Genomic DNA, 22,123 nt, shown 5'->3' on the forward strand with positions numbered 1-22,123 from the left:
ACACACGAGAGAGAGGTTCCAGGTTGAATTGAGGCGGATATTTTGAATGTTCAGAGGTTGTTATGTTTAATAGTCATCAGAATATTTGTCATTGATAAAATGATAAACACACATTTGCATAAAGCATATTTGTCCACTCATATATAAGAGTATTACAAACTTAAAATATCCCTCTAAGGTACATTTAGAACAGATACAAAATGTGCGATTAATTTGCGATTAACTATGGACAATCATGCGATTAATCGCGATTAAATATTTTAATCGACTGACAGCCCTAATTGCAATACATCAGAAAATAGTATCAAACTCAATGGACACCTTCTGTGTGTTTTAAATAAGATATACATTTGTGTGTGAAACATTCAACGCTGAATTGAAGTTCAAAGACATGATCAAGGGCACAAGACATTGTGTTAGAACTTTAATATTTTCAATATTTAGTTTTTTTGTTGTTGTTTAGAAATATTGCACATGGTCAACATGCCTGCTTATGAGAGAACACTCACATCACTCATCCTAAAATTCCTTCTCCAAAGTAAGGACAGTTTATTTTTAAGCACAATCATACAGTGTACACACATACAAGTGTGTGTATGCACATATGTCTTGGTGGGTGTGTGCATGTGTGCATGGGATTTCACATGCATGCAGATGGACACTTTAAAGCCCTAACCCCCAAATTGATAGTCCTCTATTACCTGTGTGTATTTATATATATATGTATTTATAGTATCCTGAATATATATTTTATATATATCCTGAATCAACTGGGTTTGATAACAGTCAAGATGGCGGACAAAATAGTCATGGTGACTATAAAAATACTGTCTCTATTGTAGAATATATAATGAAGAATACAATGAAAAATATACTTTTGATGATCTTGCAGTGTGGAGAAAGAACAAGAGGTCGGTTGTGTTAACACACTACCCGCATGTGCCAAAACACACATACACACACACACACACACACACCCAAACACAGACCTAAATGCACATATATGGAAATACCGGTATATATATTTTTTCACACATCCAACTGTATACAGAGAAATAAAAGAGATACCCATGATAATAACTACCCCCACTCTTCACCGAGGAAGCAAAGAGCCAAAAAGTGCTATTCAAAAATTGTCTTTGACTTTTAGTAAGTTATACTCTATCTCTTTGACAATAACAACAATTGCGTGATTCTTTTTTTGTTTTATACCATAGTTAAAGACAGTATCACAACAGCTCATTCCTCTCACTGACTGACTGCACTGGTTTTAATATCTATGGCACAGAGCCTTTCCCCAAACAAAATAACTCACCCATTTCCAAAAAAATAAATGTCCTATTGCACAATTTGACGGGAAAGGATAAAGTGTTGAGAAGAGAGGGAAGAGGGGAGGGCTCCAGAGACTGCCCTCCAGGGCTGGTCTAGGATCTCCTTTCCCTGAACTAACCCTAACCAGAACCATCCTGAGCTACATAGCGCTTGACCCGGGACCAGTGCTTAAGGGCACTTTCTAACAACACTTGAGGGGTCAAGGGAGGTAAAATGGGGAGGAGAGGAGGGGGAAAAGAGTAAGGAGGAATAAGGTGGTTGATAACATACGGAACAAGGTTATTATTTTAACTACTATAACAATCTCTAAAAACAATACTTTCCTGATTTAACTTGCGGCTAGAAGGGCCACACGAATTGTGCAAACACCTGATTTCAACGTTTTTACAAAACGACAAACGCCCCCTGCTCCCCCACTTCTTTGTCTGGTGAGAAATCGAAGAGAAGAGATATTGGGAAAGGAGGGGGGGGGGTGAGAACCGCCCCAGGTACAATTAAAATTGTGGGGGCGCAGACTGATTATGTCCCCCGTCTTTGTCCAGAGTTTTTTTTTTGTGATTTTTTTATGCCGGAGAAGAAACACAATAGAGCCACAAGAGAAAAACAGGCCACGGTAAAACTGGTTATTTCCACGGCAACGATTACAAGAGAAAGCAACATTATATCCACTGGGAGATTCAGAGAAGTTTGGTTACATTTCTACTTTTTTCTCTCTGTTGGAAAGCTTGTCATGTCCTTATTCACTATTAATATCTGTCTTCCTATAGGTGGAATATGAATCTTCCGTCCAATGAGCATCATCCAGGTTCTTCTTCATCTTCTGTCTTTTTCTCTGCGCTCTGCCGGGAGCCGGTCCAACTTAACGTGGATTCTTCAAAGCCTCACAACCAATAGTCTTTACATAATCTCTTTACGGTGCCTGTTCGCACAGGCTGTTGGGGAAGGGAACCCCAACAGACATACAGACATATATATATATATAATCAGCTCCTGCCAACGAGGACTGTGTATTTCATAATGGCAATAACTGAAGGTGCAAAGATTGGTCACACTACATCGCAACTCCCGCCTTCTCTTTGTTTTCCAGGAGCAAAAAGATGTCATGCTGTCAGTTTCTCTTCTCACTACAATCCCAAAAAACTGTGCAGGCCAATGGCTTGGTCAGACCAGGGTTGACGATTTCTTGTACGAGTACTCACACTGCACATTATGTGTCCATGCACTGCGCGTGTGTGTGTGTGTGTGTGTGTGTGTGTGTGTGTGTGTGTGTGTGTGTGTGTATTTGTACTGTATATGTGTGTGTGCTGTCTGTCTTGCAGCATCGAGGGGCTGTGGAATATCAGTGGAGGTCGTTGGGGTTGTGTTTGCGTCCCAACCACTGTGCTGAGGAGTGGAAGGGCGAGAAGGAGGTGGAGTCAATGGCATCTGAGGGCTGGCTGGCTGTCTGGCTGGCAACAGCAAACTGCATCTGCACGATAAGTGACAAAGTGCCTTTGTGTGTCATGGTCCTTGGTGGCTGCTCCGGGGACTGCCGACCAAGAGTAACAGTCTGATTTGGTAAGGGTGTGTGTGCATGTGTGTGTATGTGTGTGTATGTGGGATCATGTGCATGCTGGAGATTACATATGCACCAGTGTTTGTGTGAGTTTCATACTAAAAACTACTGTACAAATGTGCTGAGAGCAGACCTGGGCCAACTGAATATATTCTGGATACTTAGGGGGAAAAAAGGTAACTACAAGAAGCATTTGACTCGTCAGGACTTGCAAATGATTTGTCCCCTTTTGAGGCTTTTTAAAAATGATAAAAAAGTCTAATAAGACTAATCAAGCGCACCTTGAGTAGTTTGAATATTTGTGACCATAGTAAAATGTATTCGTTCCCAGGTCTGGTGGAGATAAGTGCCAAAAGAACGGATCCCGCTGGAGCCATTAACAGTACTCAACACATACAAGAACATTCTGCGGGGATGACACACTCCTCTCTCTTCTTCTTTTCCTGGATTTTCCCACTTTGTCATCCTCTACCGCTTTACGATCCTTCGCTTTTCGGCCCCTCTGGATTCCGGCCTTTGTCTCTGTGCTGCTCCGCCCCTCCCTCCTCCCGCGCCGAGTGATTGAAAGAGGAGCTGTGGGGCGGGGTGGGGCTCACTTCAGCCAACCCCGCTAACACTCCGGGCTCCAGGGTCCCGGGCGTGGCCGTCTGCATGATCTTCTGACGGACCTCGCGGATCTTCAGCTGCAGACACACCTTGGAGGGGAAGGTGTCCGAGTAACGTGCCTGGAAGGCAGCTGTGGCCTGAGCTGGAAGGAGATAGAGCAGGTGATAAAACAGTGTCGGATATCAAGTCATATATATTTGACATAATGCATGTGTGTTAAGAGTCCCATTCATTTTTAATTACATCATCTTCCTTATCTTTTATAAACATATTTAATTAGTATTGTTTCCTGGAGCCTGAGACTTTTTTATTGCCTACAACTGCTCTTATGTATTTGTTGTGTATATGATCAATTAAAAAAGTGTACTTGTATAACCATATATCCTGTAAGTCACTGATAAAGGCAGTAATGGCTACAGATTGCATGTGCAATATCATTTATTTGAGCAGTTTTGCGTATCATAAAAAAATTAACGATTCAGGTATATCTGAGTTTAACAACAAAATAGTATAAATAACAAAATACACTATTATATACAAAATAACAACAATATTGTGTTCATTTAAATACTGTCAGTCCTGCACAACCCTCTGAACTTTTTTCACATTTGTACACAAAGCTACCTCTTCTTATATCTGCACAGCTCTCCACTTTTCATACCAATACTGCACATATTTTGTAATAACACAGTTTTTTGGTATATTTATATTTCATTTAAAAATGTCTCTATATTTTAACGTTATAATAGTTTTTTTTAATAATCATTTTATATCTTTGTACTTTTATGATAATGTATCTTCTTTAACTTTGTTTATGTATGCACCATGTACACCAAGGCAAATTCCTTGTATGCGTTTCCCCACTTGGGAATAAACCCGTTTCTAATTCTGGTTATCCTGATCAAATGAGGTGGGAAAGAATGCTACAAAGAGCCCTGTCAACCTACCAAATTGTCTTTACATTTGTCACTTATATATTTTTTGATAATGTGAAATATTACAAAAGTGTGGATTTATTTAGCTTTAGGTCAGGACTAATGCACCAGTACTTATTTGTAGCAAATGTACGTGCAGGTTTCTTGCTATTCAGAGTTAGTTTTTTTCATGGTTAATTACACTTTTGGGTAAAAGCTTCAGCTAAATGAAATGTTATGTAATTATTGTGAAGTGTCTTTTAATCCCAACCTGCATTAGTAGGTTGTTTGGAAGTTCTGATATAATGGATGTTCTCCAATTAGAAAGTCGTAAAGCTGTTTGTGTAATAATTTGGAAAGTGTTTTTCTTGCATTATGTAAGTGTTACTTTTTCAGCAGGAATAAAGGAACAGACCCTATAAAGGTACCTCTTGGCTGCATAGTTTGAAACATTTACAATATTAAATCTCCTTCTCAGTTTTTACCATGACTTCCTGTCCTATCTATGTTTACCTGAGGGAAAGAAGCCATGTTCCTGAAACAGCTGCATGACCAGGGCCCTGCGCTGATCCAGAGTTCTGCGCAGAGACGAGTAGGGGACCCGGTCCAGATCTCCAAGCAGATCCTCTCCTTCTGTACCTGCATGAAGAAGGAACACACCATGTCACTCAATGCACCGTGTGATGCAGGTGTGTAGCTGCTGCCCCTGATGTGCCTGCCGTACCTGCTCTGTCGAAAGTGAAGAACTCTCCCTCACACTTGGCGGCACTCTTGGGGGTGTTGGGCTCCGAGCTGCAGCTGGAGAGACGGCGGGTCTTCCTCCTAGGGGAGCTGGGCTCTTCTGCGGTCACCTCCAGCTCTGAACACATGACATGTGGAGAAGGGGAATATGGAGGAGAAGGGGAATATGGAGGAAAAGAAGAATTCAGAATAAAGCAGGGTACAAATAAGGAATAGGAGGAATGAACGTGGAAGATGCAGAAATGCAATGCGATACAAATATTCTTAATTTCAAATTAGATGTAAAAAAAGGCTGTGGGAAATGTTACTTATTTGTTATGTATTTATTATTAACTTAAGTACTGAACTTGAGCAGAAAATAAAAGTTAGATGTACTTTACTTGAGTATTTCCATTTAATGCAATATTATAATTAATACTCCACTACAGTTTACACTACAAGTACATTTTAGATTATACATTTGTATACCCTTCCTGTTCAGTGATATCCACATTGGTTCAAATTAGATTTTAACTGAAGGAAGTTTTCCTCTGTGTATACAATTATCCTACTTATTAAGATAAATACACTATTTAAAAGCTTCTTGGATAAGCTGAAGTGCTACGTCACAAAGCAGAAAAAAGGCAGTTTTTCTACAAAATTGACTTTTTAGAGACAGAGACAAAGCAACTGTGAGGATCTTATTGAACATGAAGCACTGCTGTAGATTAAACTCCCCAGTAATACATTCAATTAAAATCAGAACTTCTACATCTACAGCATTTAAACACAGCATACACATGCAGTCATTTGGCTGTGGCTCAGGTTGTAAATGGGCCTATACCAAGCAGAGGGCTGGTGGTTCGAACCAAAACCAGTGCACACAGCATGCCAAAGTGTCCCTAAAATAACTAACCCTAACTGGTTCTGCAGGCATGTCTATGGTATTGAAGTGTATGTAAGTCACTTTGGAAACAAGTGCCAGCTTAATGACATGTACTGTAATGTAATATTAACACAGAAGCATCATAAATAATAGTTAAGCCCTTATAAAGGAACATTTTACAGCTCAATGACTACTTTTACTTTTGATACTTAAAGTTAATGTTGCTGATCATACCTACAAACCTTTACTTCAAAAAGGTTTGGAATGTAGGACTTTTACTGAAAGAGTATTTTTGCTGTGATATTGGCACTTTTACTTAAAGATCTATGTATTTCCTCCACCACTGGATCAAAGAGAGCCTCTCTTTTTCGGCTTCTCACCGGTGGAGTTGCGTCTCTTCCTGCGGTAGCTCCCCAGGATGGCTCTCGGCGAGGTGGCCAGGCTCTGCAGAGTGGGCGAAGGCAGGACTTCCTCTGGGTTAAACTCTGGGAGCTCAGCAAAACGCTCCTCGAAGTACGTCTCCGACAAGACCCTGCACACAGAGGACACAGAGATGGTGTCAGTCCCCGGCCCGGGCCTTTGCTGTTTAAAACATCCAGGAATGGATGCACATTCCTCAAGCCTCAGGGCTAAATCCGCCAGAGCTCACTCTTCTTTGTGGCTTCCCCAACCACTTTCCAAGTGTCTAAATAAAGAATATAAAGAGTGAGCACTCTGCCCACTCACATTCAGTACACAAATAGTTTCCACCATCATTTTGTGGAGTTGGAGGTTTGGTCAAAAGACTAGATGCCACAATGTGTGAAAATCTGAGTCCTGTCCAGGGTGCTTGTCATGTCATCCTCAAGCTGCTTCACACACTAAGATATGCTACTGTTATGTGCTGGAGAACGAAAGTGAAAACTGTTAAAATAGAGAGAACAAAGTCTTACCACGAGCAGAAAGACAGAAGGAGCAGGCAGACTTTGTTGTATTTTGCGTTTGGCACGGATTACACGAGAGCAATAACTTGAGTCTGATTAGAGAGGATGGCTCCGGACTTTAATAAAAGCTTGTCTGACAGTCAAAGACGAGGCTGGGTTTGAGTGATAACAAAGCACTTCACTTCTCAATTCCTCATTTACGAGCACTCACTGTATATTTGATTCAATAAAAAGTGGAAGGACTCATTCCCTCAGACCTGCGCCCTGCTATTGCCACTTCTTTTCCCACTTACTTTTCGTGAGAGTCAGGTGTCTTTTTGAGCGGCGGGGGTCTGAACTTGGTCTTCTTTGAGGAAGAGGGGGGCTCTCTTTCCGCAGGGGGAGGGGGAGGGGGAGGGGGGTCCAAACCAGGGGGTGGAGGAGGAGGGGTGCGAGGTCCAGCCTGGAGGGAGAGGGAGAGAGTTTAAAGAGGCCCTATCATGCTTTTTCAGGGTTCTACCTTTCCTGGAGTGTGTTATACAGTGGGGCAAAAAGGTATTTAGTCAGCCACCAATTGTGCAAGTTCTCCCACTTAAAAAGATGAGAGGCCTGTCATTTTCATCCTAGGTATACCTAAACTATGAGAGACAAAATGAGGAAAAAAAGAAATCCAGAAAATCACATTGTCTGATTTTTAAAGAATTTATTTGCAAATTATGGTGGAAAATAAGTATTTGGTCAATAACAAAAGTTCATCTCAATACTTTGTTATATATCCTTTGTTGGCAATGACAGAGGTCAAACGTTTTCTGTAAGTCTTCACAAGGTTTTCACACACTGTTGCCGGTATTTTGGCCCATTCCTCCATGCAGATCTCCTCTAGAGCAGTGATATTTTGGGGCTGTCGCTGGGCAACACGGACTTTCAACTCCCTCCAAAGATTTTCTATGGGGTTGAGATCTGGAGACTGGCTAGGCCACTCCAGGACCTTGAAATGCTTTTTACGAAGCCACTCCTTCGTTGTCCGGGCGGTGTGTTTGGGATCATTGTCATGCTGAAAGACCCAGCCACGTTTCATCTTCAATGCCCTTGCTGATGGAAGGAGGTTGTCACTCAAAATCTCACGATACATGGCCCCATTCATTCTTTCCTTTACACGGATCAGTTGTCCTGGTCCCTTTGCAGAAAAACAGCCCCAAAGCATGATGTTTCCACCCCCATGTTTCACAGTAGGTATGGTGTTCTTTGGATGCAACTCAGCATTCTTTCTCCTCCAAACACGTCTAGTTGAGTTTTTACCAAAAAGTTCTATTTTGTTTTCATCTGACCATATGACATTCTCCCGATCCTCTTCTGGATCATCTAAATGCTCTCTAGCAAACTTCAGACGGGCCTGGACATGTACTGGCTTAAGCAGGGGGACACGTCTGGCACTGCAGGATTTGAGTCCCTGGCGGCGTAGTGTGTTACTGATGGTAGCCTTTGTTACTTTGGTCCCAGCTCTCTGCAGGTCATTGACTCGGTCCCCCCGTGTGGTTCTGGGATCTTTGCTCACCGTTCTTGTGATCATTTTGACCCCACGGGGTGAGATCTTGCGTGGAGCCCCAGATCGAGGGAGATTATCAGTGGTCTTGTATGTCTTCCATTTTCTAATAATTGCTCCCACAGTTGATTTATTCACACCAAGCTGCTTACCTATTGCAGATGCAGTCTTCCCAGCCTGGTGCAGGTCTACAATTTTGTTTCTGGTGTCCTTTGATAGCTCTTTGGTCTTGGCTGTTACGTGCTCTGTGTTTTTCTCTGTCTCTCTGCTGCGCAGGTGCACCTGATCCGCCCCTGGCTCCGCCTCCCCCAGGTGTCCTAATTGCATTCAGCTGGGGACGACTTAAAAAGGGAGAAGCTGGAGGAGAAGAGGTCTCTTTTTCCTGCCCTGATGCTAGGGGAATACGACCGTGGATTTCCTCTCACCTCGTGTAGATTTATATATTTTACTGTTTTTGTGTGAACTCTGGAGGATATTAGTATAGGTTTTTTCGCGGCTTTGTTTCCTTCCCAGTAAGCTGTGTTTGGACCTTTGGGTAGAGGAGGGAAGTCTGGGTCCTACGGCTCATGGTGTGGCTGGCCCAGGCCCCCTTCTTCTTTTTTGTTTTGTTTTATGATCCTCCAGACTTGGTTCCTTTCTGCCGGTAGGCATGCATGTGAGTTACGGCTGTACTGAAAATAAATGCCCGTCGATAACTAAATTCTGTGTTTGGCGTGGTTGTTTTTATGTTGCGGGTCTTCCCACGAGCCACTACCGCTTGGTAGAGGGACGGGACGTAACATGGCCATAGTGGAGTTTGTAGGTGACCAAATACTTATTTTACCGAGGAATTTACCAATTATTTCATTAAAAATCCTACAATGTGATTTCCTGGATTCTTTCCTCCCATTCTGTCTCTCATAGTTGAAGTGTACCTAGGATGAAAATTACAAGCCTCTCTCATCTTTTTAAGTGGGAGAACTTGCACAATTGGTGGCTGACTAAATACTTTTTTGCCCCACTGTATGTTTTTGTGCATGCAAATGGTCTGCAAAGTTTATTTGAAAAAACGGATAACAACCACCAAGAAAAAGACATTCTAGTGTATTCTTGTACAGTTGTGTAATTGTACGATCCACAGTAGTTCTTCGACTTCCTTAGAGAGGTTTCTAGAGAAGGTTATCTAATCTTGATTTCTCACCTCTTTGCTGAGGTACTCTTCTTTGATGTACAGACCGACGTCCTCCTCTTTTTTAACTGGAACAGATACAGATCATTTCAGACTATGATATTCAAATACTGCAAATTTGTTTACATTCAATGTAAGGAAAAATGTATTCCCATAATTGACAATTTTGACAATATTTAATCTTCCATATGTTTTGCAATCTTGATGATGCGAAAACCGATACCTATATTTCACAAGGGTCCAATACAGACTCTAATAGCTACAAATCTGTATAGTTAATGATATTGTCTTACAGGTAGAAGAATGTAGTGTCGTATACAGCTCCTTAATTAAACCCTATTGGGGCTTGGTGATATTGAGAAACTCAAATGTCACTGTATTTTTAAACAATATCTTGATATCTTATTTCGACAATTAGGGCTGCACAGTTAATCTACATTTTATGGAAATTGCCACTAGTACAATATTTGGTAAAAGCTAAATATGTAAAACAAAAATTGTATTCTACAGACAAATCCATGTTTGGTACAGAGCCTTATTATAATATATTGTTCTCTGATAAAGTGATTCATGTTTGAATAATGGTAATGCCCTGTAATATTGTGATTCAGATCAGTAAGTCTAAATAGTTGACATTTTTCATTTTTGAACCCTAAACCAACCAGTGGAGTGTTACCTGCTGTTTCATTAATAGTCAATAAGGAGCTGGCAGCTGAGCTTGATAACTCCTGTCCTCCATCTTCAGGCGGACCATCCAGCAGGTTCTCCTTCTTCACCTCCACCTTCACCTTCACCGCCTCGTAAGGCTTAAGGGTCGCCGCCGCTGAACCCTGCATCCCCGTCTGTAACGGGGAGGAAGGGTCCATCACGTCCTGGGCCGCCGGGGCCACTGCAGGTGGTGCGGGGGCTACAGAGACCACCCCAGTAGGCAGAGCAGCGGGTGGTGCAGGGTAGATGGCAGCTAGTACCTGATGGAGAGGAAGCATGTCAGTAAACAACACATTTTGTGTTACCTTCAAAAATGGGTGTAACAGGCCAACAGTGAACGTGTCATTAGACGGTAATCTAAAGCAGTGGGATAAGTAGAAATAGAGTCAAATATATAAATTAATTCTTTGGTAAACATTTATTTTTTCTTAGAAATAGTAAACTTATTTTTATGGTTGAATATTCCATCTTTCTGTTTTGTAAAAACATAGAAGTTAGTGTAGAGGTCAAATGTCACAGCGGTATTTCCTTAGTTGCTTAGTCATTTTCTTAATGTTTCAAAAGTAATGTTTATGACTTTATAATATTAATCCTGCTGCCCTTTGGAGCTGCATGTGCTAATGACAACATTCAAAATCTTTGAAGCAAAAATATTTTAATAAGGATTTGTTTACACTACTGGTAAACTAAGAAAAAGAAGAAAGAAAACAAAATACCTCAGCCTTTGGACTGAAAAGAAAAACAAATATAAAGTATAATAAAAGTATCTAATGTAACACTCTTATCTTCTTTTGACACTAATACACTCTGTGATTCGCTCCTCTTTACCTGACGACCAGCAGTTGCTGAGGCCTGAGCTGGAGGGGTCTGTGATTGACAGCTGAGGGACGGGGCTTGAGCTAACAGTGGAGGCTGAACCAGAGTTTGCCCGACCGGGGCAATGGCGGTGAAGCCCAGGGTCGCCAGGGATGATTGGAGATACGCAGAGCCAAGAGGGGGAGTGGCCTGTTGGGGTGTTGCCGGGGTTACTCCTGGACCAGACTGGACATATGTGATCCTAAAGGAGAGAGGAACAATGAGTGTGGAGCTGGATAAAGCTGAGTATAATACAGAGTTCATAACGTTTATTTAGAGACACATTTAAGCACTTTGAAGTTAATAATTTCCAAATTATCTTTTTATGTTACAGGATAGGAATATGAGGGATCAAATATATACTTGCATATATGCAAGTTGAAAAAAAATTCTCGATTGATCCATAGTTTGGTTTTCAGATTTGGTGGCAGAAAATAATTTAAAACATTTTATACGAATTTTCTATGAACTGCTCTATACTTTTTTGTATTTATTTCTAAAAAACTAAAACCTGAAGATATTCAGTTTAAGGAAACTAATAAACATATATAAGAAGATGAAATAGATCAGTTTTGGGCATTTTTGTTAAAAAATATTACTAAAGGCTACTACAGAAATGGTTGTTGATTAAAATCTGCCCAGTTTAATCTATTATCTATAATCCCATTTTCAATTTCAACAGTGTGACCAAATGGCTATATATATTTTTCCCCACCTTTCTCAACTTTGAAAAAGTTTTTACATTATGTATTATATGTCCCATTGCTCAAAGGGAGTGTGAAATGAGTCCAAAGAGTTCCCTTTCTTTATCTACATTCACTTTACATTTAATATAACAACCTTAATGACCTGGCAGAGATGGAATCTCACAGCATCTTTAAATGCTGTTAAACTCCAAGCTCCAAGCCCTAGGTAAGGGAAATAAAAGCGTATAAGTTGTTGTGTTTCAGGTGTTAGTGACCTGGTGGGTGGAGAGGTCAGAAGCACCGTCTGTGGGGGCGCTGCACCGGGAGCCATCACCGTCGCCACAGAAACAGGAAAAGGGCTCCCTGAGTGCACAGCTGCTGCGCCGCCAGGGTGAACGCTGGTCTGCACCACAGGCATGGGAGCGATCTGGATGATCTGTAGGGGGACACACACAAACAAAGGGGTTTTCTCACCAACTCATCTCAAAATAGACCCTGAATCTTCAGAGGAAAAACATCTGATATTTAATCATGAAAGTGTTATGTATCCAGTGAGAACAACTTATAAATATCAAATGTGCTTTTATGACTTCAGAACAAGTGTAGCACTTTGTTGTAGCAACGGGTCCCTCCTGAATGAAACGCAGCACAGCAGCAGTGCTGCAACTACCAAATACCAAATACTTTAATTTCACTCCTCATTTCATTAATTGGTTTGATTAATAGATTAATTATTAAGGATAAGAGGAAAAAAGAGTGGTTCAGAGAGATAGATAGTCTAGATTGGAGTTCAGGTGTTGCAGCAAAAAAACTGAAATAAAAGGCCAAAAAAAGACAGTGGCGCTCAGAAAAAGGAGCCATGTTATGTCATGCCAGGAGCCCTATGATAGAAAGTAATAACTATTCCAGACCAAGTAAGTCAAGTGACATGTTATGAGATAACGTGACATAGTATGATTAATAGCAGCGCTCTATATGCTGTGCTATATCTAACATAAAGTATATAAATTAAGGATATAAAATGCATTAATCAGGATATTAAAGTCATTAAATGCTTGGGTTTATCTGTCTAACATTCAAAAAGTCACAATTATTCAATTTATGTTTATATATAAGATGAGATTTAAAGCAAGTCATTATATTGAATAAGCTCTTACCAGCAACATTTTTGTATTTTTGGTTCAACAATTTCAATTCCAAATCTGACCAATGAGAAGTAGGTAAAGAGTGCAGCAGGTGGCAGTAAAACATGAGCATAAATCCACTTAGTTCCCATCATGCCTAGTTTAAATGCTGCTGATGCCGTGGTGGATTTACCCACCTTGTTGCCTGTCAGCAAACAAGGTGGCGTCTATTTATATTTTACGCTGTTGACACTTGTTTCAATGAACCCGTTGACATCCTCACCTTGTTTCCTGTGGCGGCGCCGTTCTGCACAGGAAGAGGCGGAGTGACCAGGGAAATGGAGGGATGAGGAGGCGTAGATCCTGATCTCACTGTTGCCATGGGAACCAACATCTTGCTCGGCAAACCCGGCGACTGGGTTTGAACTAATGAGTGAGAAGGAGAGAGGGAATTAAAACACTCAGCGTGAGAAACGGATGAATCGAGCCAAAAGGGGTGAGGTGAGGACAGCACAGGAGGGACGGGTGGGCCGCGGCATTTCAGAGGCTGATAATAGTGAAATTCCTCTCTGATAACGAGAGGGAACAATGTGCTTCAGTATGAATAGAGAGTGATTAAGGCACGGGTGGGCGGCAGGCGCTCATACTCATGTCAACAGTATTTCTCCTGTCAATCATTTATCTCCCGTTTATGTAAGCCAATCAAATCCATTTTGAGAGCTTCCGGAGGAGATGATTAATAAGGGAACTACAGCTAAAAGAACATTTGTCAGTGGACCCGTCAAACTGTATATAAAGATGGATGACATAACTTAAAAGTGAAGCCAAAGCATCTGAATCCCCCCCTGGCTGCTGCAGTCTTTATTCCCTCCATGTTAGCTGGACGTGAGCTAAACTAATAAGTCAGAATGTACAGGTCAAAAATGTTTTTCCGCAAATACTGCTTTTTAGGTCGTTTTTATCACATTTGTATGTTCAAGTGTTAATTACATTTTAATTAGTTGTTTGATGCTATATGAATGGCTTGAGTATTGACAGCTAATCTTAAGAATTAAGATTCTTAGGAAATCTAAATAAGAATTGCAACAGGAGAAGTAAGTTATCCTAACAAGACCGTGACTGTTTCTAACACAATAATCTGTTCATGATCTTGTTGTCTTGTAGTATCACTGATCATGTCGCTACCTTCAATTTACAGAAAGGTTAGCCAGTGCTTTGTGGCAATATCAGTGATATGACGTTTCTCAGACACCAATGCTGAGTGTCCAGTATATAATAAGACATCCTGCAATTTGGTCGTAATTGTATTGATAAAGATACAGTTAGTTTGAGCGTCTTTTAAGCTAACGTGTTGCTAATATAGCAGCTAGTTTGCTCACACTAAAAAAGCAGCAGTAGTGCTAAGCTAGCGATGAGTTTGGGCAGGACCCTGATTCCGTGGCTCCATGCCCTCCACTCATTACTGCCTAAACTCTGGTTCCATATTACGTCAGAACAAGACTTTGTACAGTGGGACGAAGACCATCTTTATATACAGTTTATGGTAAAAACACAAAGTCAAAACTCTGCTTTTTTGTTTTTTTGTCCGCCAATCGTTGCTCTCTGTCTCACCTCTGGTTCCGGGACTGACTGATGCAACTCTGAGTCCCGCCCCTGAGTGCATGCCATCGGCCAGGGAGGCATTGGTGGGCAGGGAGAGGATTTGTTGGTGGGTGAGTTGAGGGGAGGAGGGGTTCTCGGTAGGCAGGATGTAGGGGACCTGCGCTATCGGCTTGAGGCCGGCGGGGGGTGTCAGGGAGGAGGTGGCGGCAGAGGGGTGGAGCTGGGGCTGCATGGCAGGGAGGGGGGTTTGTGCGTGCGGCTGCTCAGTGGCGAGGAGCTGAACTGGTTGGGCGACAGGAAAAGACCCTCCCAGAACTAGACTAGTGATCAGACCCTCCATAGGAGTGACACTGACTGGACCGGGGGAGGAGGATGAGGACAGGTACCCACCCCCTGCGGTGATTGGCAGCAGCTGAGGTCCTTCTCCTCCAATCAGGAGAGTGGATTTCTTGTCCTGAGGCACTGAGCTGAGGGTGGCGGATCCTTCCACTTGCTTGCTGGCGATGGGCGTGCTGGCGATGGGTCGTACCACGTTAGTAACCATAGTGGGAGCCACACGGACGGCGCCTGGGACCTGGGTCACACCCTGATGGGCCAAAGCCTTGGGGCTGGATGTTGGGGAGACATCTCTTTCTCCTGCTGCTGCTGTTTCCTCTCTCTTGGCTCTTCCCTCGCTCCCCTCCTCTCCTCCGTCTGTACCTCTCTTTCTGTTCCTCTCAGACCCCTCTTCACCACCTCCTCCTCCTTCTCCATTCCCTTTTGCTGAGGCGGAGGTTAGGATGGGGGGAGAGGAAGAAGGAAGAGAGGAGCGAACCACTGGCTGGAAGTTATGCTGGAGGGAGGAGAGACAGAGAGATCAAAGATAGGAAAGTTACTATGGAGTGTTTTTCTCTTCTTCATAAAAATCATGAAGTTACGAGCTCAATTGTTTAAAGTGGGGTTATATGAGGTACTTATTCATGCTACGTGTGACCAGACCACCCACAGTTTGGAGAAAAGGAGATAGTTATAACACGAAAGCAAGGCAACAGAGCTATATTAAAGGGGCCCTATTATGCTTTTTGGGGGTTTCCCTTTCCTGTAGTGTGTAAATGGTCTGCAAAGGCCATCCCAAAGTTCACTCCAGAGGGAATTTCCGTCCCACACACTGCCTAAAACGCCTCCATTGAACTCCTGTGTTCATCTCCGTAACATAGTGAGCAGACCAAAAACTGAAAATCTAGCTCAAATTGAGGTCCAGTGTGGACAGTAACTCGAGTTATATGGTGATCTCTGCAGCTACCTGTCCATCTGGTTCGTCTTCATCGCTGTCTGTCACTCTCTCTTTACACTTGAGATCAATGGAGCCTTCGGGACAGGAGTCATCTGAGGATGGGACACGGATATCAGAAGTTAGTGTTAATACATTTTAGAAAAGACGACTTAACACACAATATAATTTCAACTGTTTCTTTGAACTGATTTCATTTGCAATCAGTGCCCTCAAACCGCCAACATCACCACCAAATTGCCAATGATGTGCTATTGTTATGCTTTATTCTAACACTAGCGATTGAATAGCCCGGGGCTGAGGCTCAGCAGACGGTCATTCTGACTCAGGCTGATGTTCATTGTCTATTTCTAAGTCACACTGATCACTGTGGGAACTGAAGCGATGCCTTTGTGGTTATGCAACAGTCTCTCTAAACACCACGAGACCACCGTGCTGATCATCTCACTCACCCATGACATCATCGTCTCCTTCTTCCTCACAGATGACCATACGCTCATCGTCGCTGGGCACGTCCTCGCCGTGGTACATGGACTGAGGGAGGGGTCGGTGCCGAAAAGAACTCGCACCCTCCTGATAACAAATGAATACAAAAACAAAATGTTAACAGTCTTACAATTGAACAAAATAGTAACTTTTTCAACCTGGAACCCCTTTCTTTTACAATGTCTTGTGGTCTTAGTCACCAATGGGGACAACACTTTATGAAATTGGTCCAGTATTGAGTAAGCGCGCTGCCTTGCTCTCGCTCAGGGCACTTCTGGATGCCACCGTCAGGCTCAGGCTGTTATTATAGCTGTCTCAAAATGAAATAAATGTTTTAGTTACTGTGTCCAACAGAGTCTTTCATTTTCATTGCATCCAAACAGCTACAAATACAACCATGACTTTAAAAATGTTTCAGATAACACCAAGCTACACTTTCTGTACCTGTGAAGAAACCACAAACCAGCACTCTTCCCTCCAATTCTCACCGCCATTCCACCATTCATTGTCTTCCGGCAAAAAGTCACATGACCAAAGAACAAACAGACCTGATCAAGCGAAAGGTAAAACATTATGTTTTATTTCTCTTTAGGGGCCTTTCCATAAGGTTTCAGACACTTGGAATACAAATCTGAGCCTGTCAGTGGAAGAAACAAATACTTTCTGTGCAGAATTGTCCTAAGCCATTACATCGGAGACTGTTTACATAGATCTCTCTAAATACTTAAGGAGGCCCTAATATGTTTTGGGGTTTTCCCTTCCCTGTCGTGTTAATAGGTTTGTGTGTGTAAATGGTCTGCAAAGGCTTACATCCCAAAGTTCCCTTCAGAGGGAGTTTCTCTCCCACACTATCACCCCTTGCCTGAAACGCCTCCATTTGACATTCATTGGTTAAGGGGTGGAACATCTCTAAGCGGTTGACCAATCACAACAGAGCTGGCCAGCTAACCAATCATAGCAGACTGGGCTGTGGTTTCAGACAGAGGGTGAAAAGAGGTGCTGCAGCACAGGCAGTATGAGAAAAGAGCTGTTTGAACATGAAAGCATGGAGATGTCAGAACAGAGTATGAACCCCTATTAGTGACTAATAGACAAACACATAGAACAATTGAAGTTAGCCTTCAAGTACATCAGACAGAAGCAATATTATCAAAGCATGCATACAGCTACGCCACCAGCATTAAACGAATGCCTTCAAAACAAAAGAGCGAGCATGCAGGCCTATCCCTCAGTGATTAGGAGCGCAGCAGCAAACACCACAGAGCCTTCAAAGGCTCTAAAAAAGTACAAAGTGGAACCTTTGAAGTTGGAGGCTGAGCTCCCCCAGAGCTTCAGCAGCATCAACTCGAGCCCTCACACAAAGAATTCAGAGAGTCCAATTGAACTCTTTCAGAGAGTTCAACTGGAAGGCTTTGCAGTGTGAAGGACACATGTCTGCTTTCAATCAACACACTCACACACACATGTCCGTGTGTTTTGGGGGATTGCTGGGTGTTGCTTTTCATTTCTGCATTTTTTCTTTAATGTAATAAACTAGTTTTAAGTGCTTGAATGAAACTCGACTAATCTTAAAGCAAAATGTTTTTAATTTCTCTAGCTCTAGCTTTAAAGGTTAAATTAAAACCCGATCTCCAAAATGTTGCTGCACATTGAGTCTCTCTGCTGCCTTTGAGCTACAGATTAACAACCGCCTACCTTCTCCAGTTCTCTCTCTCTCTCCTTCTGCTCCAGGGTGTGCACGGCACTCTGGGAAAAGGCTCGGGGACGGGAGTGCTGCCCCCCGAACATTCCCCCTCGACGCTCTGATCCCCCTTGCCAGCCCGAGCCTCCCCCCTTCCCCTCCAGCAGCACCTGAGCGTCTGGATGGGCATCTAGAGAAAAGAGAAAGACTCTGATCAGAGATAAAATATCGTTGTGTGTCCTCCATAGACTGTATATATAAAGGTGTCATCACATTATAATCAATAAAACAGAAACATTTTTCTTTAAAATCTAAAACAACACTTCATCAGCCTGCAATCTTCAATTCAATCAGCAATGTTTTATAATACAGTAGATTTTGTTAGACTTGATATTCAACAGGATAACTGACAAAACCTTCAAAGCAGTTGGCGTTTCATTCATCTCAGACATTTTACATTAGCTTGTAAATGTTAATCAATGCTAATAGACACACACCTATGCTCTCCGACATGCTCCTCTCCCGTGAATCCTTTGGCGTCCCGCGGCCCTCTGACAGAGACTTCCTGCGGTCCTTGTTGCACCACTTCCAGTCTGGGTGGGCTCTGAAGTGGGCCTCTTTCACCTGGAGGAGGAAAAAGAGGTGCAGTGGGTCTTTATTTGTTGTGGATGCAAAACAAGCTGCTGTTTATAAACCGGGATGTCTCAAATTAAAAAGCTCTGATACGATGGCTCAAGATTGACTAATCTGGCATGGCAATAGAGCGGTGCAGGGATGACGTATTTACCCGGAAGTAAACTGCGCGTGGGTTCCCTCGACAAAAAAGCAATGGGATTTCTCCATAGGATTTGGTCAAATAGCTGGAAATAAGGTCTGTGGAAAACAAAGCTGTTTGATGAATGCACGTTTTGTTCAGCCGGATAATATTCACATGTCTACCCTACTTTTATCATTTTCTAATCATAAATCTAATCGCCAGAAGCAAAATGCTAACGTTATGCTATAAAGGAACTACAGCCGAGTACAGCAGCACGACTTCAACGTCACGCCAACTTAAGATCCATATTCAAAGATACAGATTGTAAATTGTACAAGTTGAAGCGTTTGTTTGAACAGTTTGCACGAGGCAGGTACTTGCTTTCAAGCAGAACAAGGCAAATAAACTTAGAGGAGTGTTTACGTGTTCGGCGTAATGACAATTTCTGTAGTCCTATTCAGCCACTCGGTAACAACCATCGTTTTTCAGACGCGGAAACTCTTAAAAAATCCCCAGTGGGGTCACTGCTGATGGATTATAATGTCGTAGAACAAAACGTGATCCGTCTCTTAAATTTGTGTCAACCACATTTCGAGCTATTTTCCAGAATCCTATGGCGAAAACGCGTTGACTCGGGGACGAGTGGTAAAATGCTAACTCACTTCTGGGTTTTAGGACTCGTCACTGCACCACTCTATAAGAAGTAACCAACAGAAAAAAGAGACACTAAAATCATTTTACAGCGTGTTGTACCTGGAAGGCCAGATCGTGGTACTGCTGCTTCTCGTTGGGCCCCAGAGCGTACCACCACTCCCCCAGGATCTTGCTGACGGTGCGGTTGTCCTGGTTGGGATGCCGCTGGTGCACCAGGGCCCGGTGGCGTTTGCTGAAGATCATGAATGCGTTCATGGGTCGGCGGATGTGGTCCTTCTCCCTCTGATTGGGGTTTGTAGAGGACAAAGAGTTTGGTATTATGGTAAGCATTCAGCTTCATTTGTGAACCTCCGCGTAGGGATGGGCAATACATCGTATCGTATTGATACTGTGATATAGGACTAGATATCCTCTTTAAATATTGCATATGTGCTGTGTTTTCCTGGTTTACTGCAATACAGTAGCAATGTCATTTTATTATTTGTATTTATTTTGTACACACTATATGTCAATACATCCACATAACTGATGATTGTTAATCAGATAAATAACTGGTAATATGTTATAAAAGCACCAATAGTAAACCCCCATATATTGTTGCAAAATAAATATCAAGGTGTTTCGATACAAATATTGTGATAGTTGATATTTTAATATATCATATATTTCGAAGAAAATATTCAAATGAAGGTTATAAAGTTGAATATTCTGTAAACAATTTGATTAAGCTGGAAAAAACATCACTCAAGTGTATATTTGCTAAAGCATCTAAAAATAAATGGTAACACACTTATAAGTGAAACTAATTAATCATTTTACTTTTTAATTCAAGTTATTTGCCTTGATCAGTCTGCTTTTTTTTGGCATGCGTGTGTGAAAAGCATTACAAAATTATCACAACGACTTAAGGAGTCTTACCGAATACATGTGATGATGTCACTTTTGGTCACCATAAGCCAAGCTCTTATCAATTTTTTTTCTGTACCTTTTTGCCCTTTCTACCATCTGTCTGCATGGTGGACTGACCTTCCTGTCTAAATCCTTTGGCAGGGCGCTGAGGGACTGTGTGCGTCTCTTCAAGGGGCCAGAGGAGGGCGTTGCCTCGTTGGCCACACCCGGGGAAAACCTGCATTCACACACAGAGACAAAAGTTAAACTATGTATCCCAAGAGACTGGAAATCAAGGGGAATTACTCAGTGAGAGGGAAAAACAACTCATGTGAAGGATTTAGGGCGGTATTCAAGACACACTATTCCTTATTTATTAAAGGGGCCCATATTATGCAAATGTTCAGGTTCATATCTATGAGTGTTGCCTCTACTGTGACATGTTTACATGCTTTAATGTTCAAAAAGCTATTTTTTCTCTCATACTGCCTGTGCTGCAGCACCTCTTTTCACCCTCTGTCTGAGGCGGCATCTACACAGAGACGAAATGGAGAACGAACCGAATTCGATATCAAAAAAGTCTTCCGTCCACACGGTATCGGCTCAAGAAACATGTCCGTGTGACGAGACCGCTCGACCCGCTGTAGTACATATGCCGGGCCTCTAAGTGGCGCTGTACTTCCGCCACAAAATACACCAAAAGCAGTGAATAAGACCTCCCGAGCATGGTTGCCATGGTTGCTCTTCTGTTTATTCTCCGCAGTGGATTCAGCGGTAACGCGGGGGTGAGCAGCAGAGGTGGGGAGAGGCAGGGCTCTGGCTGTTTCGGCGGCTGCTGTTTCTCTTTGTCTCCCTCCCCGAGGCGAGCGTGTGCTCCTGCTGTAAAAGGCAGGTGCACCGCACCCACTGCCACTAACTCTGAGCCTGGCTCCCGAGCAGGACGTTCTCCCCGGTAGTCCACCAGCAGATGAAAAACACCCACCTCTCCGCCTCTTCCAAGGGACGAGGGAACCGTGCGGGGGGGTCTGCTGGAGGCTCCTGCTGGGTGCACTGTCCTGCGAGATACCGGGACATGGCTCAAAACACTCGGAACACCGCAGACCTACCCACCTTGGGACCCGTTACCGTTTGAGGGCTCCGTTTCCCTGGTTCCGTTACAGCCTCGTGTGGACGAATCGCCCATACGATAGAGAACTGGAGCAGATACAACCCGTTTCGTGTCCGTGTGGACGGGGCCTGAAACCAGAGCTCAGCCTGCTCTGATTGGTTAGCTGGCCAGCACTGTTGTGATTGGTCAACCACTTAGAGATGTCCCACCCCTTAGCCTATCACACAATGTGTTGGAGGGCTAGCCAACAGAAGGCAAGTGTTACCTAGTGACCTCACGATGTATGTGGGTGGAGTCTACTCTTTGAGAGTAAATTAGAAAGACATGTGATGATGGGTTGTAAACAAGAACAAAGTCACATGTCAGCAAACTAGGTCAGTGTTTCCCTTCTGTCTTCCTGAATTTATGTTCCTTTCATTTCACACACTTTTCTATATCTGTTCAGCCTTGGTTAGTTTAACTCAGCATGTGCAGTATTTATTCAGGTAATTCCAAAGAAACTCCTGTTTTCTACAACTAACTTGCAGTCTTCTTGCAAGCCATTTGATTGTATTAAGGAAAAAGCAACCAGACAGCGAACTTATATAAAGGGAACCAATTAAATGATGTCACAAACTGGGTTAAGATTACTATTGTGTTACAGCAGTCTGAGAAACACAGCAGTAGACTGATGTACCA

At 42.7% G+C, this 22,123-nt stretch overlaps 1 protein-coding gene across 2 annotated transcripts in view; it reads right to left on the reverse strand.

The window, feature by feature from the left end:
• Positions 1 to 409: 409 nt before the first annotated feature.
• Positions 410 to 22,123, reverse strand: part of cica (capicua transcriptional repressor a) — a 45,845-nt gene continuing 24,131 nt past the window's right edge. Inside the window, exons 6-22 of one of the 2 annotated variants that reach the window (XM_034094811.1) lie at positions 20,476 to 20,575; positions 19,549 to 19,731; positions 18,536 to 18,662; positions 18,053 to 18,228; positions 16,324 to 16,444; positions 15,884 to 15,966; positions 14,992 to 15,433; positions 13,283 to 13,425; positions 12,151 to 12,311; positions 11,163 to 11,391; positions 10,303 to 10,594; positions 9,639 to 9,694; positions 7,230 to 7,378; positions 6,394 to 6,545; positions 5,132 to 5,266; positions 4,921 to 5,046; positions 410 to 3,635 (exon numbers count right to left, since the gene is read on the reverse strand). In XM_034094811.1, the coding sequence (XP_033950702.1) occupies positions 3,364 to 3,635; positions 4,921 to 5,046; positions 5,132 to 5,266; positions 6,394 to 6,545; positions 7,230 to 7,378; positions 9,639 to 9,694; positions 10,303 to 10,594; positions 11,163 to 11,391; positions 12,151 to 12,311; positions 13,283 to 13,425; positions 14,992 to 15,433; positions 15,884 to 15,966; positions 16,324 to 16,444; positions 18,053 to 18,228; positions 18,536 to 18,662; positions 19,549 to 19,731; positions 20,476 to 20,575 (2,947 nt within the window). In that variant the 3' untranslated portion in view covers positions 410 to 3,363. Of the gene's footprint in view, positions 3,636 to 4,920; positions 5,047 to 5,131; positions 5,267 to 6,393; positions 6,546 to 7,229; positions 7,379 to 9,638; positions 9,695 to 10,302; positions 10,595 to 11,162; positions 11,392 to 12,150; positions 12,312 to 13,282; positions 13,426 to 14,610; positions 15,434 to 15,883; positions 15,967 to 16,323; positions 16,445 to 18,052; positions 18,229 to 18,535; positions 18,663 to 19,548; positions 19,732 to 20,475; positions 20,576 to 22,123 lie in introns of both variants that reach the window. The other variant, XM_034094809.1, reaches the window with a different exon arrangement.

Source organism: Pseudochaenichthys georgianus, chromosome 11, assembly GCF_902827115.2.
Source record: "Pseudochaenichthys georgianus chromosome 11, fPseGeo1.2, whole genome shotgun sequence".
Lineage (NCBI taxonomy): Eukaryota > Metazoa > Chordata > Actinopteri > Perciformes > Channichthyidae > Pseudochaenichthys > Pseudochaenichthys georgianus.